At 38.1% G+C, this 14,478-nt stretch overlaps 2 protein-coding genes across 4 annotated transcripts in view; both read left to right on the forward strand.

Annotated features, from left to right (window-relative positions):
* The first annotated feature begins 2,048 nt into the window (after positions 1-2,048).
* Positions 2,049-10,739, forward strand: tsnax (translin-associated factor X). Of its 2 annotated transcripts, XM_063491572.1 has the most exons (6): positions 2,049-2,322; positions 2,988-3,077; positions 3,172-3,286; positions 4,616-4,746; positions 8,377-8,498; positions 9,674-10,738. In XM_063491572.1, exons 1-6 carry the CDS (start codon positions 2,307-2,309, stop codon positions 10,049-10,051), a joined length of 852 nt encoding a protein of 283 aa, XP_063347642.1. In that variant the 5' UTR covers positions 2,049-2,306; the 3' UTR covers positions 10,052-10,738. The 2 variants fall into 2 exon arrangements, with proteins under 2 accessions (XP_063347642.1, XP_063347641.1); XM_063491571.1 differs by lacking the exon at positions 2,049-2,322 and having other exon boundaries at positions 2,966-3,077; positions 9,674-10,739.
* A 2,012-nt stretch (positions 10,740-12,751) lies between these two features.
* Positions 12,752-14,478, forward strand: part of disc1 (DISC1 scaffold protein) — a 44,858-nt gene continuing 43,131 nt past the window's right edge. For both annotated transcript variants that reach the window (XR_010095387.1, XM_063491223.1), the window contains exon 1: positions 12,752-13,300. Coding sequence is in view for 1 of the 2 variants with exons in the window: in XM_063491223.1 (XP_063347293.1) it covers positions 13,231-13,300 (70 nt within the window). In the remaining variant the exon portion in view is untranslated. The remainder of the gene's footprint in view (positions 13,301-14,478) is intronic.

The following is a 14,478-nucleotide window of genomic DNA, read 5'->3' on the forward strand; positions in this document are numbered from 1 at the left end:
TATGGCAAGTGTTGCTTCAAGCATCACTGACTCGTTTTGTGCGCATTTCCTATCGAAGCAATAGTATCATATAGCCTAAATCATAAAGTAAGAAACCAGATATTCTGATGAGTATTTGTCTACCTGAGTGTGGCTGTGCTGTTGTAATTATTCTATATTAAGCAAAAGAAGCATCTAAAAACCTGTGTCGTGCCGAAAAGTGATTTCTGGTATTTGCCCCCCCCCCCAAAAAAAATAAAAATAAAAACATAATTGGAGGTATTTACATGGCTGCAAACGACTAATAATCTGTTAAACATACCACTTTTGAATGATAGCAAATCGTTTTGAGCCCTGTCACCTTGTGATGTTAGTGAAACAGAAGCTACCCACTTGCAAGTCAAATGTGTCGTTAAAATTAAAATGTCAAGAACTAACTCACACTTCTATAAAGATATTTTAATTGGCCAAAAGGGACTGGATTATAATCATGATGTTGATGCAATAAGACGGAGTCATAAAGATTTTTTGCAGAACAAGTCGTTTCTTTGTTTTATATATAACCCCTTCGTGACTCCTGTTGACTATAGTCTATTTATGAGAAAAAAGACATAATAAAAACAGAAGAATCGGAAACCAGTTTTTGGCACAAATCTGTTTGTAGGAGCTTGAAGGGAGCACCTGAAGGCATCTCCAGTCAGCAGCACTGTGTTGTGCTCTCATTCCTGGCTCTCATAGGTGAAATTCCTTTCGCACAAACAAAAAGTTAAAGAGCTTGCTCCTGTTATGATAGACAGATAAGTTGGGTGGCGTGCAGTTTATGAAACTTAGGATTATGACAGACTGGTGACTTAAATCACTTACTGGAAGCCATATTGGATAACATTTTAAATTTTATTGAGCATGGAGATACTCATATAAATATTTTATGACAAACACCTGTCATTCATTCATCACAACGGTAAGTTAAATTGTTTTGTTTTTTTCATCTGGGTCCTGGTCTCATTCCACAAATATAATATACACAAAACAATCATCCAGAATGACACACCAAAGAGATGTAAGATGCTGGTAAAGAGACCAAATGTCAATACAAAGATGTAAAATGACTAAAATGATACACAAAGTACACTTAAAGAGATACAAAGTTAAAACAATGACACATAGAAAATACCCCAATTGTCACTCAAAATTAGATAGTAAACCCAAACGTGATGATATGTACATTTATTCCAAGAGAGTGGTTGTAAAAAGATGAAAGGTGTTACTACAAAAAGGGGGAAAAAATACAAAAAAAAATTGACAATGACATAAAAACAAGAAGAAAAAAATATGATGCACAAAACAACTTCTCGGTGATGTTAAATGACCACAGGGAGACGCCAAATTTTAAATTGAGACCTAAAAATAATCATGAAAAGTGAATGAAAACAAACGTATGCAGTAAGCATCACACAACAGTGGCCAAGATTCAAAAAGATGCAGAGATGGTTAACAGAAAGCAATCGCAAATCACATCTGCAGGACTTCCAGTAAAGACATTTCACTCTGTGGAAGAAGTCAGGGTGGAACTTTTTGTTGAAAAGACGAGTAATTCCCTAAAGGTTGGCTTAGATATTCGATGGAATATCTAAGACACTGGTTATTTTAGGGTGGTAGTCTGGAGAATTTCTACGTTTGAATTTTGACTGGAAAGAGAAATTGTCTGGGCTGCACAAGTTCTGTGTGGCACATCTTTCTTTTTGGTTTGGTATGGGAATATCCAATTAGTATACATGGTATCTTCAAGAACTTACTTAATAGTTATAACGTCATAAAAGCGATTATTATGTAATTATTATAAATATAGCTGTTATATGTTTGTATTGTTGTTATTGAAATTGTGTTATTATTATAAATGCAATTGTTATATATTTACGCCAAATTTCTAAAATCAGATTCTAATGATTTAAAAATTAGTAATAAGGAAAACATTGTAATAAAACTAACTCCTGATGCTGACATTTAACTACGTATCCCGTGATGCATCTCTTTGAATTTCCTGCTACGCGTGTAAACAGCGCAAAAGCCCCGCGATGGACTGAGGTCCGCACCAACGCCTGTTATTAAAACCAAGGAAACACCGTTTTATTCGCGTTAAAATATATGTAGGCTCTACTAATTTTGTTTTCCATCGCTCAGAGAACATTATTTTTTCGGAGTAAAGCGGAACTATTTTGTTTTTTGATCGTAATAGTACTCAGCCTTTACGTTTGACTGGTACTGGCGTTAGTGGCTAAAACTCTCAAAATACACCCCCTAAAACTGTGCACTACAACACCGAAGCTATGAATAAACGAGAAGGTAAGTCCATCATTTCAAAATAACAACGTCTTCATTCTAGTTTTATGAGTTTTGTAATTACCCAGCGAGCCTAAAATAACAGTAGGACTAATATATGATAACGTTTTAACCTACTCTGCCTAAGTCAGGTTAATGAAATCATTTCAGTAGTAACAGACGTAATAAAGTGCCAATCCTGTAAGCACATACTAGTGCGAATCACGAGGCACCCCACGATAGGATTTTATCATAATACTGTACTTCATTGACTATACAATATTATTGTTATCATTTTTCTTTTTCTTTTTACCTTTTGCATTACGTATCGCAATTATCTTTTTTTTCAACTGCAAAGTGTGCATAAATTTAAATAAAGTTATCTCACTTTCAAAAATTTTTGGCTGCAAAAAATGAGATTCTAATGCGTGCCAACACCGTCACTAAAACCTGCAATAAATGTTTCTATCAGTCTCCGATTGAATGGGGTCAAGTTGGCAATTACATGCAATCTGTACACTCACGCACTCAAACGCTGAGCAGCCATTTGGGAAAAATCACCATGCAGCTACTGTCGTTGTCATTTTTTTGTACATACAAGAAATTTTCTGTCCTATTTTATTTGTGTGACTGAGAGGCAGATAGAAGCAGTTATTATTTAAAGACTATGACATCATCTCTACTGTCAGGTGAGGGGTGTTCACGGAGAAATGCAGATGCAGCGCAGGAGCACGAAATGAGTGCCAACCCCTCCTCATCTGTCATGGCTGCCTTCAAAGGTAACAGCATCCTCAGTATTCTCATTGCACTTTGCACCCAAATGGTTTTAATGTTGTATTGCCTGCACTGAAACATTTCTTTGTGTATTTCAAGTTTTCCAACAGGAGCTCGACACCAAACACGACAAATATGAGCGTCTTGTTAAGATTAGTCGCGACGTCACAATTGAAAGCAAGAGAACCATATTTCTTCTGCACAGAGTGACCACGTAGGTGTTCTTAACAATAATATGCACCGTATAAATTAGTACAGTTAGGTCTATAAGTTTTTGGGATAACCACTTTTGCCTCTGTGCACCAGCACAGTGGATTTTTAAAACAACGATCATGATGTGATTAAAGGTCAGACTTTCAGCTTTAATTCAAGGGGTTTAACAAAAATATTGCATTAATTGTGTAGGAATTACAGCCACTTTTATACACAGTTCCCCATTCCTAGAGGCTCAGTAATTGTACTGACTGAGGCAGTTTCAGGTGAGGCCTCTTCCTAGGTTATTTCATGATAAATACAGCAGACATGATATTTGAAGTTCATTCAACATGTTGAAATTAGGATTTTATAGCTTTCCACTTTAATTTTAAAAACCAAAGCAAAAGGAGATCATTAGGCATCATTAGGCTAAAAAAGAAAACAAAATAAACCTGTCAAAGATAAAGCCAGATCAACAATCTGATACATTATTAAAGACAAAACATACTAACTAGCCCACAAAAGACAACTAAAGTGGATGATTATCGACAGTCACCCTTCTGCCGTGGCCATTTCTGATTAGCCACAAGTAAATGACATGCACAGCAGCCAATGTCAAAAGAGAAACATTCAGTAGCCTAGAAAACTATTGCTCAAGACCAGTTTAAAAAATGACAAGTGTGGCTCATTTAAAGCAAAATATGAGGAAATGAGGGGTGGCTCAGGACAGAAGTATCTGTAGTTACTCACATTTTGTGCAAAACTTTGGTTAAACCCCTTGAATTAACCCTGAAAGTCTTCAATCACATATTGATTGTTTTGTTTAGTCTTCTCTGTTAGTATACAGAGGCAAAATTACAAAAATGTATCATGGTTCTAAACCCTTTAGACATAACTGTATATCAGTTTTTTCACTGGGGCCTGCTTCTGATTGTAGTTGCTGTCTGGACACTACAGAGTGTCTTTTTTATATCATTGATGTAAACAGCAGCTTTGAAAATAACCTACCTATCATTTACATTGTCTCTATTCAGTACAGATATAGTTTTGAGAGTGATGTAATGTGTGAATATATGCTTTGGAATAATATGGAAATATCTTGACAAAACATATAATTCAATGTCAATCAAGATCTCAGAACAGCGTCAGCTAAAAATGTAATAGGACTTTAATGAGCCTCACAGGGGGAAAATCATCTTAAAATGGCAAATGATCTTTAAAAGTGATAAGTAAAAACAATAAATACATTGGCATTAGTTGTAGTGGGCATGCAACAAAGTAAGTCTAAAACAAAAATAAGTATTTATATGTATTTTGTACCTTTTAACATTTTTTTCTGTGTGTAAAGTGTACCAGATGCAGAGGATGTCCTGAACGAGGCAGACATAAAGCTGGATGGAGTCAGGCAGAAGATTGGGCAGATTGCTGAGGAGTTGAAAGGAGAGGATATTTATCAGTTTCACAGAGCCTTCACACCAGGTGAGTGGTCATTTACCTCTTTTCGTTTATATATAAAGCACATATTTATTCTGAAAGAAACTGAATTCTTTGAAAGTGGTGTTTTTTCACTCTAAAATGGTTAATTGGCTGTTTAAATTCTCCTGCCACACCCAAGTGGATTTATTAGATTACGGTCCCATGGGATACACGGCACATGGCCCTTTGTGTGTGACTCAGTTAGGTCATATCTGATGTAGATTCCACTAGAGGTGTTTGCAAAAATTATAGCTCACATTCGTTGAATCTCCTTCTTATTATTAAGCAGTAAGTATTATTTTGCCGTTTTAATCTTTATGAAATACATTAAGGGTTCTAATAAATATACTTTTAATATAATAATAGGGTGGAAGGTCCTAAAAGGTCATTCAAAGCCATTGAGTACAGTCAATAGAAAGTTAGCACAACTAGCTTGCATTGTATAATGCAGCTCTGATAGAAAGTCTTTACTTCTGATTGGTTCACTCAGCTGCCTTAGAGTGACGATAGTGTCACTCACCCAAAATAAGAAGTAGACAAAGAAATGTCGAAATCTAGAGTTAAGGTGAGATATGAAACTATTTAATATTTTTTTCTTTATCTGTTGATGTAATTAATAATTTCTTTTTTATGATTTGTACTTAAATGATTTTCTTTTATCTTCAGTAGACGTATTGTAAAGTCAGTGATAGTGTTAAAGCATGACCTTGATGCAGACCTGGATGTGATGGTCACGCCTTCTGATAAAGTTGTTTTCAAACTAGTATAAGCACCACTTTTTGTTCCTGTAGCCATAATGTCTGCAGCGAAGGAGAAAAACATGACTGGCAGCGAGTGGGAGCTGTTATCTAGCAGCTGGGGAAGTCATTTTTAGATTGCGGTCACACAGGAATCACTGCTGCATCCTTCGCGACGTGACCAATGGCAGTTCCCACCAATTAGCCCTTTTATTTTTTTCCCCATTTTCATCGTCTTTATTAGATTGAGGCTGGGCTCGATGCACGGGCCCTCCAGATAATCTTGGCTGGAGGAGAAGTCTCCAGGCATGTGTAATGGGTCTGTTTTTTTTATATAATGACCATCAAAGATATTGTGGGCTAAATCTGACCATAATTGCCACTGATAACAGAGCAGCGTGGCACTTGGGTATGCTTTTTCTTTTTTGTTGTTGTTATTTTTTTTTACCCTGCTAGCTGCTATGAGTCAGTGCAAACACACATTAACATGTGGAACTTTTCACGTGGCTCACCTGCAATTCAGTGAACTGCTCTGTGGTCAAACATTAGCTCAGTCCAAAAATCCTCAGTATTCTCAGTACATGATTGTGCGCCAAACCGCAACGGTACTGTTTGCGCATTACTCAAGATCTGATCCTGCCAAGCTATATTCGCACCCTCGCCTCTCAACTTTTCCTACCACCATGCCAGTAAAATCTCTCAAATTTCCACTTTTTTAGCTCTTAGTCACTGTTTAGACACGATGTTCTGCAAGGTTTCTGCGAGCCTCGTTGACCAAAGGTAACTTCTGCTTCAGTATAGCCATAAACAACTCCTGACAGTAAGTGCAGGAACTGGGCTCTGCCTGCCTCAAAGCCTTATTTAAACTGCCTTGGACTGTGGTGTTCCCTCTGTGAAAGTGGATCCACTGGCAGTGTTTAGCTGGTAAGCAGTTTTGTTTTTTTTAAAGAGTCGAAAACAATTGCCAAATAAACACTGGGAGGACCAAAGCCTAAAATACAGTATTTTTCAAAAGCCTTCAGCCACTCCTCATTTTTTTATATTTTGCTTGGAAAAATTGAGTTAGGTGCTTTTTTTTATTTTCGAATGATTCATATGTCAGCATTAAGTGGCTTAACAATCAAAAAACATTCCTCTGAAAATGGTCAGGTCAAAGCACTGGACTGAAAATCAGAATCAGAATACTTTATTAATCCCTAAGGAAATTATGTTATGTATATAAGTGAAAAAGTAGCCAATGGCCAAAGAAAAATGTTAAAAGACCTTTGGAAGCCTGGAGAAAAACAATTTAAAGAAATGAAAAGTGGCTAAAGACTCTTTCACAGTACTATAAAATTATGTACTCCAAGTAAACAAGTTTCAGTTTAATAGTTTTTGTTTGTAACTATAATAGTTAATCCTCCACTTAAAGTTGCGACTACACTTACAAACCACTCAGTTTCTATGCTGTTAGCAAAAAAAAGAAAAAATGTTTTCAATCCAATCCAAATTTATTCATAAAAACAACAAAGATGACCAACATGTTGTACATGAAACAAAGGGTTAAAGAATTAACACACACACACACACACACACACACACACACACACACACACACACACACACACACACACAAAAGCACATTCAAGGAATTGCAAAAAATACAAGCAATAACATAACAGCCTAAATACCCAAGCTCTCACTCCGGGTTAAGAGCCAAAGCATAAAAATGTTTTGTTTTGTTTTTTTACCACTGGATACTTTGTTGTAACTGTTAACAGTTTATTATGATTAGATAAGAATTTATTTTTATTTTTCAAATTTCTTTTGATAATAAATTGATAATTCATGTCATTTAATTATTTCCAATTATTTCTCTTTTTCCTTAAGATGCTATTTTATGTTGCTTTTGCAATACTTGGTTAACTGTTAACTTTTCTGCTCCAGCTTGTTCAGATCAGTCCAGTTAATCAAATGCAAATTGTTGACATAATGTTTCCATGTAACCCATACAACTTTGAGAATTAATGCTGCAATATGGTTCTGATACGTCTTTTGTTTAAAGACACAAATGTTTAACTATGTTGGTAAGTAGAGTTATTGGGTAATTATCAAATTGAAGTTCTGAGTATCAGATTTTGCTGTTGTCTCAGCAGGTAAAATTTGTCAGCTACTAAGAAACTAATAGAAAAAAAAATCAATGATTTTTCTATAATTATTCATAATAAACAAAATGTTAAATGAAGTCATTAAGACATAATATAGATGATCATCGATAGATTTTATGCATTTATTTTACAAAACCAAATAACGAAGTAGCTGCGATTGACAGTTTTCATATTTTCCCTGCACATTAGTGTTGTGTAGTCATTCGGCCCACTGCCTTTGACTTTGTGTACATGCTGGTGTGACTGGACTGAAATCATAATCAGAGTGGTGAAAGCTATTCAGAGTACAGTCAAGATAAAGTATTCTTGCTGGCTCCGTGCAGCGCATTGCGGTCAGTGCGGAGAGATAGCAGGCTCTTTGAAGTTCAACTGCCGCTCCAAAAGTAAACTTCAGACACAAAGTCTTCCGTCCTGTGATTATTGGATTGTTGTTTACCCAGGGGCAGAAAACAAATGAGGGGTCATCTTAGCCCACCAAAAAAAACAGCCACTGTTGTTCTATCAAAAGATAGAGACAGGAAACAGGTTTTATTTGAATCATTATCTCCATCTGTGATCTGTACTGTGCAGATTTCATGTTGATGCTGCACGCTCTGCTTGCTACGCTCATTTGATACATGGTCATTTTAGTGAATTGCAAACAAATGCCCCAGCCACAGTCAAATTCAGTTTTAGCAGCACAGTGAAATGATCAAGTGAACATGCCATTGTTTTACTCTGATCCATTTTAATGTACTTTAATTCATCAGGGATTCAGGAATATGTGGAAGCTGTCTCTTTCCTGCACTACATCCGCCATCGCTGCCTCATCAGCTTGGAAGAGATCAACGCCAGGCTGGTGTTCATGAACACAGAGAAGGCAGATCCTAAGGTAAAATCACAGAGGACTGACTGAACATTAACAATTTATGAAGTATTTTTTAAGCCCCAAAAAGTCCTTAAAAGAACTATGTGACGTTCTGGAAAATATATTTTGTCACTTTCTTGGTATCAAACTCTGTTTGGCTCAGAGAGTGTATATAAAAATAAAACTTAGATGTAGCCACTGTAAGGTCACCGTTAGATTTGAGACTCCAAATATAGAAACTTCAACATTAATGTTTTTGGCTGAGGCCAGAGTGGTTTTATTTTTGGATTGTTTTTTCTTTTCTAAAGCAAGACATGACTGTTTATTTTTTTTACAGTTGGTGGGTGTCTGTTGATCCACACAATATGACTTAAATCTCATTAATTTGCATTAAAGGCATTGCATATAAAATGTTTAAATTCGGAAAATGCACAGTTTTAGGAAATAAATAAGATGATTTTGAAATTGGTGCCAGCAGCATGTCTCAGTGTCACAATTAACAGTGTGCAGCATCCCCCTTTCTTTTAACAGCTGTTTATAAACATCTGGGAACTGAGGGGATCAGCTGAACCTTTGGGAGAGGAATGGTGTCCCATTTTTGTCTGATATAGGTTCTACCTGCTCAATAGTCCTGGGTCTTTTCTGTGTTATTTTTCATTTTATGATGTTCCCGATGTTTTCAGCTGGTGAAAGATTCCAACTTCAGGAAGGTCACTGCAGGAGCAAGCCTCTTCTACTCGTCTATTGAAGCCACACTGTTGTACTTGTAATACAACTGTAATTGTATTGCTGGAATATGCACGGCCTTCCCTGAAAAAGACATTGATGGGTGCTCAATGCATCCCTGTACCATCACAGATGCAGGTTTTTAAACTGAGCGTTGATAACAAGCCGAATAGTTTCTCTCTGCTCTGATTTCCCCAAAGAATTTCAAATAATAGTTTTCCTCCAGATGTTTCTTTTTAGTACACTTACTTTTTCATCCTTTTTTCCCTCCTTGTCTCAACTTTTTGAGATTTTTGCTGCCATCAAATTCAAAATGAGCTTCCCAGCTTAAACATTTAGTTTTCTGTCTTCTACTTTGAATGTAATATGGGGTTAAGAGATTTGCAGGTCATTGCATTCTGTTTTTGTTGACATTTTATATAAAGGCCCAACTTTTCAGAATGTATTCTTTCCTGTCCTGTTTTCCAATTCAGGGCTCAGCTGAAGCGATGCCGGTGAACGCTCAGGTCCTGACCTTTCAGGTGACGCCGTCCGACTACCTGCTGGGCGTGGCCGACCTAACAGGGGAGCTGATGCGGATGTGCATCAGCAGCGTCGGCAATGGCGACATTGACACGCCCTTCCAGCTAAGCCAGTTCCTGCGGCAGATCCACGACGGTTTCTCCTACATTGGGAACACGGGTCCATACGAGGTGTCCAAGAAGCTGCACACGCTGCGTCAGAGCCTGGGCAAAGTAGAAGATGCGTGCTACACCCTACGCGTCCGTGGCTCAGAGATCCCCAAACACATGCTGGCAGACGTGTTCTCCAGTCGGACCACACTCATCGACCCCGAGGAAGGAGTGGTTTAATCCCGCACTGCTTCAACGACGCTCTTCTCTGTGGTCTCATTGTCTGGTTTAGTTTGGCTCCATTTGATGTTTGTGTGCATTTTTAATGGGATTTCACTGATGTTTCTAGTGTTTTGTGACATGCTTGTTCATTTTTTATTATTACAATAACAACAGTGTTACAATAGACAATGGATTCTCTTTTGTTCGATAAAGATCTGATGACTTCAGTTGTTCTGCATGAATAAAGGTTCTGTGCCAAATATGCCATACTCCCTGAGACTTTAAGCGGCTTTGAAAATATGTGTTCATTTTATTTTCTCTCTCTCTCGCTGCCTTTCCCTCTCTCTATCACACACAGATAATCTAAGGTAGACCCATTGGCTGTCTGCACTCTTCATTCAGTGTGGAGGAGGAACATGTGACCTTTGCACACCCCTATTCTCCAGCAGACACACACACATACTCACAAACAACCCCTTGTCTCCTTCTTCTACCCTCTTTAAACACTCCGTCCCAGTGCAGTGACGTACACTTAAAGTGAGATTTGGAACGAGAGGAGGAATATTCCTGGTAGAGTACTGATATCATGCTTCACCTCATGGTGTTTGTTATTGTACGGTGACAAATGAGCCACCATGCTAAGAAAATAATGATAGCATAGTCTGTTGTTGAAAATAGATGCCTTTATTCACGATAGGGCCAAAACAATTTTATTGCCAGATTTCACCTCAGAAAAAATGTTATTTTATGATTCACATTAGTCGCCTTTAGGTCTGTATACATATCACATTTTGATCACACATACATTAGAAAAAACAAGACTATGACAAATTGTATTTTGTACAAAAAATGTAGGCTATTTGTAATTAAGTAATTGTTTTGTATTGATATGAACTAGATCATTTTGATATTGTATAAGTTTGTCCCTTTTTATGACTCTGTAAGAGAGAGAGTCCAAATAATTTAGGTCTGCCACCTGCTGGGCAATTTCAGAACGGTGTATACAAACAGATACATGTACAGAGAAAATAAAGTTTTGGCCTCCTTTTACACTCCAAAGAAAAGCAATTTGTTTACGAAGGAGATGATCAGCCACCAGTGGTTAAAGAGGGGGTTAAGGATGGCACTGGAAATTATAGCAGGAGATGATAAGGGGGTCTAACTCCCCATTTTCCTGGGGTCCTCCTCTGCTTCACTGTGAGTATATAACTATCTAAATATAAATAATATTACATGCAGTGAATGTTTGACTGCATGGGTATATTGCATGAACCTCAGTCCACTACTTAGTATTCCTAACTGCTTTACTTTGTAAAACTATAACTATACCATATCACAGTGGTTCCATTACCAAACCATTAAATCTTGTGCTTAAGTGCAGCCATTATATTATTACTGGGTAACTACATCTCCTAATTTGTGCAACAGGAGACATAGTTATGTCTAGTTATATATTTGTGGTTATGTATGAAAGTTGGATGAAAAGGTGTATTTCTCAAGGTTTGATGTAAAAGTGAAGACGTGTACACATACTTTTGGGAAATGTAAAGAAAAAAGTTATTTCTTAACTTTCTATAGTGGATAAACTAATATATCTGTGTGAAGTCTGACATCTGCTGGTCAAAGTCAGCAACACAGCTACAGCACTGTGAAAAATGCATGCGATGGATGCATTGAATGCATCGCTGATGAAGGGAAAGAGCAAGCTAAACCTAACAGAGCAGGAGCTAATGTGTTATTAGTCAACAGCTACGTGTTTATCCTTTGATTAATTCATCTTTTATCCTTGCAGTCACTCTTTTCCTGATTGCTTAATTATTTCATAAACGCCCTCATATATCAATACATAGAACAGATGTGATTACATCATTCTTATACATTTCATCTGCTCCCTTATAGACACCGTGTGTAATTTTAGCATCTTCTTTCTGGGTTTTTCGCATAATATGGTGTTTCTTATGTCTTAAAACTTATGGCACAGAGGTAAGCCAAAAACTAAAACTTGTCAACTAAACTAAAACTTGAGAGGTTAGTCAAAGGGCTTCTCCTGGAAACTAGCCAGCCTGTGGGGCAGTGCGCTGATGTCAAAAATGCATCTCTAATGCAACCCTAATGCGCCTCTAATCTTTAACAAAGAGCAGGTGATGGCACTCTGCATGCCAGGCAACGTGTTTCATCCCTGCTCTTACCCTAGCTATGTGTAAGTAAGTCCTGCATTCTGTCTGTTGAACAGAGCTTTTTGTCTCTGAGTATTGTTCACGAGCCAGGCGAGTTGAATGAAAGGAGCACTGGGATGAGTGGTGTGTGAAGGGGTGGATGAAAAGACTCTGCGCCATGTGAGGTCTAGGGTTTGGTGCTACTCGCTGATTCCCTGAGTGCCGAAAGAAAGAGACACATTAAGATGTGTAAGGGAGTACAGACCTGCTACACTGTGATTTAAATGACTGAATCACACACATCCTGTGTGTATACATTTGAACTTCATGGTTATTGTGACTTAATAGTAGAGAGATGGTATTTTTTCCCCATAAATTTGGGGAAAATCATAATTGACACTAAAATACAGCACATATAAACATAAACAACTGCGTTGTTTAATCCGGTTCCGTGTCCGCTGCTACTTCCACAGTGTGCCCGCTGTGGTTATGAGGCGGTCTGAAGGAGTCTGGAGTCAAATTCCTGAACACGTAGGAGCTCCAACGCGACGCATGACGCAAGGGCGCAGCGACTAACGGATTACTGATCAACTGATCGATGTGTCGACTAACAGACAGATTTTCCTGGGCTATGTACTTCTGCCACTGCACACCACCGCTGGATGTGTTTTCCATACTTTCCCTACAAGGAACAGCACGACGTGAAGTCTTTCTCCAGACCGTCAGTTCAGGCGCAGCGGGACCCACTTGTTTCCAACAGGGGGAGAAATGTAAGAATCTGATGTACCATAAATGTTTGTGTCGAGAAATTTTCATCAGGGACAAAACAGCGCGCTGGGAAGCAGTTTTCACCCGTCACTCACTGTGTGCAGGGAAAATATAGCAGCCCGGGTTCACTTTTCCATAACGGAAATGAGATCAGTCCCTTTGCCTGGCTCCACTTCTTCTAAAACATGGTCGATGTAACTCTATGCAGGCTTGTGCCACCGGGGTCTGACTTTCTTTGACTTTTCAACACAAACAGCCTTTTTTAATGGAAAAATGTTCGCTGGACTGATGGGACTGGAATGCCACGGCAACTCTCTGCTTCACCGCCGCGAAACAATTCAAGGTAAAACACAAGATTTTTAACTATCCGCTGATGTTCTCACACCAACACTGGTCTTTTACAGGATATGTATACCCCCCTCCAGGAACTTCATACAACTTTAATACACCGAAATTGGATAAAATAGTAGTATTAGGATGTACTAAGCCGGCAGTTTTTAGGGAGGGATAATCATCAGATGATTAAACAAAAGCAGAACAGCCGCAGTGAAGACTCATAGCCTGTTTAATAATGCATTGCCTGGAATGTGTCTGAAAGTTCACAGTTCCCTGGATCATAAAGGTTTAAAGTCTCCCTACCAGTCATTCTTGGAGGAGTGATGATGGATGATGAGTTGGAAATGATTAAATACTTAAATAATATGTTCCCCACCTCTTTAGACAAAGTAGAGAAGCATTTTCCTGCGTATTGTCTCTATTTGCGTCTTTTAACATGTTTTATACAAATAAAATGGGCTTGACTAATAAATAGAAATGTGATCCAAGTCTGTTCATGCAGGATGCCGGTAATCAGACCTCCATTAGACCCATTTATCAGACTGTTATGATCTCGCCACATGCAACAGGGTAACTACTGCAGTTAAAAGGCTGCTAGATGTGGCAAACCTTAGATAAAAATCTATTTCCCAAAGTGCTTCCGAAACAGCTTCTGCTGACCAGGGAAAAGATTTTTCCCTGGTCTCTGTTGTGTGACATTTCTGAATGAATCTAATCTACAAAAAATATCAAAATGTCTATTAAAGAGTACGTGCAGTTTGTAAATGAATCTCTATAACACAGACTCAACTGATCCTCATGTGATTACAGTCTGACAAGAGCATAGCAGAGACGCAATCCTTGGAATATCCCCACCCTTTAACCTACCGTGCAAAATGGAGAGATAAGGGCCAAGATTTAGGACCAAAGATAGGAATTGGCATTGGAGCATACTGTATTGTTGGGTTTTCATCCACTTATGTAGTCATTTCTTTAGTAAGATGAATAGATATCACTGCTAACTTTCACTTCCCCTTTTTGTGACGCTCTGTTTGGTCACAAGTGGCGAGGTTTCGCACATCTGCCGAGCAGTGCTGCTTCTCAGGAGGTTGCTGACATGCAGATCCGCTTGTGTGTGTTGTGTGTCTGTGTGTGTGTCAGAGGGTGCTGAGCTTGTTCCTCAAATGTTTGTGTTTTTATGAGATC

Source organism: Pelmatolapia mariae, linkage group LG13, assembly GCF_036321145.2.
Source record: "Pelmatolapia mariae isolate MD_Pm_ZW linkage group LG13, Pm_UMD_F_2, whole genome shotgun sequence".
NCBI classification, from domain to species: Eukaryota; Metazoa; Chordata; class Actinopteri; order Cichliformes; family Cichlidae; genus Pelmatolapia; species Pelmatolapia mariae.

Bases quoted from the DNA above. Each gene is read 5' to 3' on its own strand.
- tsnax (XM_063491571.1), top strand. From the start codon at position 2,966: ATGACATCATCTCTACTGTCAGGTGAGGGGTGTTCACGGAGAAATGCA. The intron at 3,287-4,615 runs GTAGGTGTTCTT...CTGTGTGTAAAG, and splicing joins CTTCTGCACAGAGTGACCAC to TGTACCAGATGCAGAGGATG. The intron at 4,747-8,376 runs GTGAGTGGTCAT...TTAATTCATCAG, and splicing joins TCACAGAGCCTTCACACCAG to GGATTCAGGAATATGTGGAA.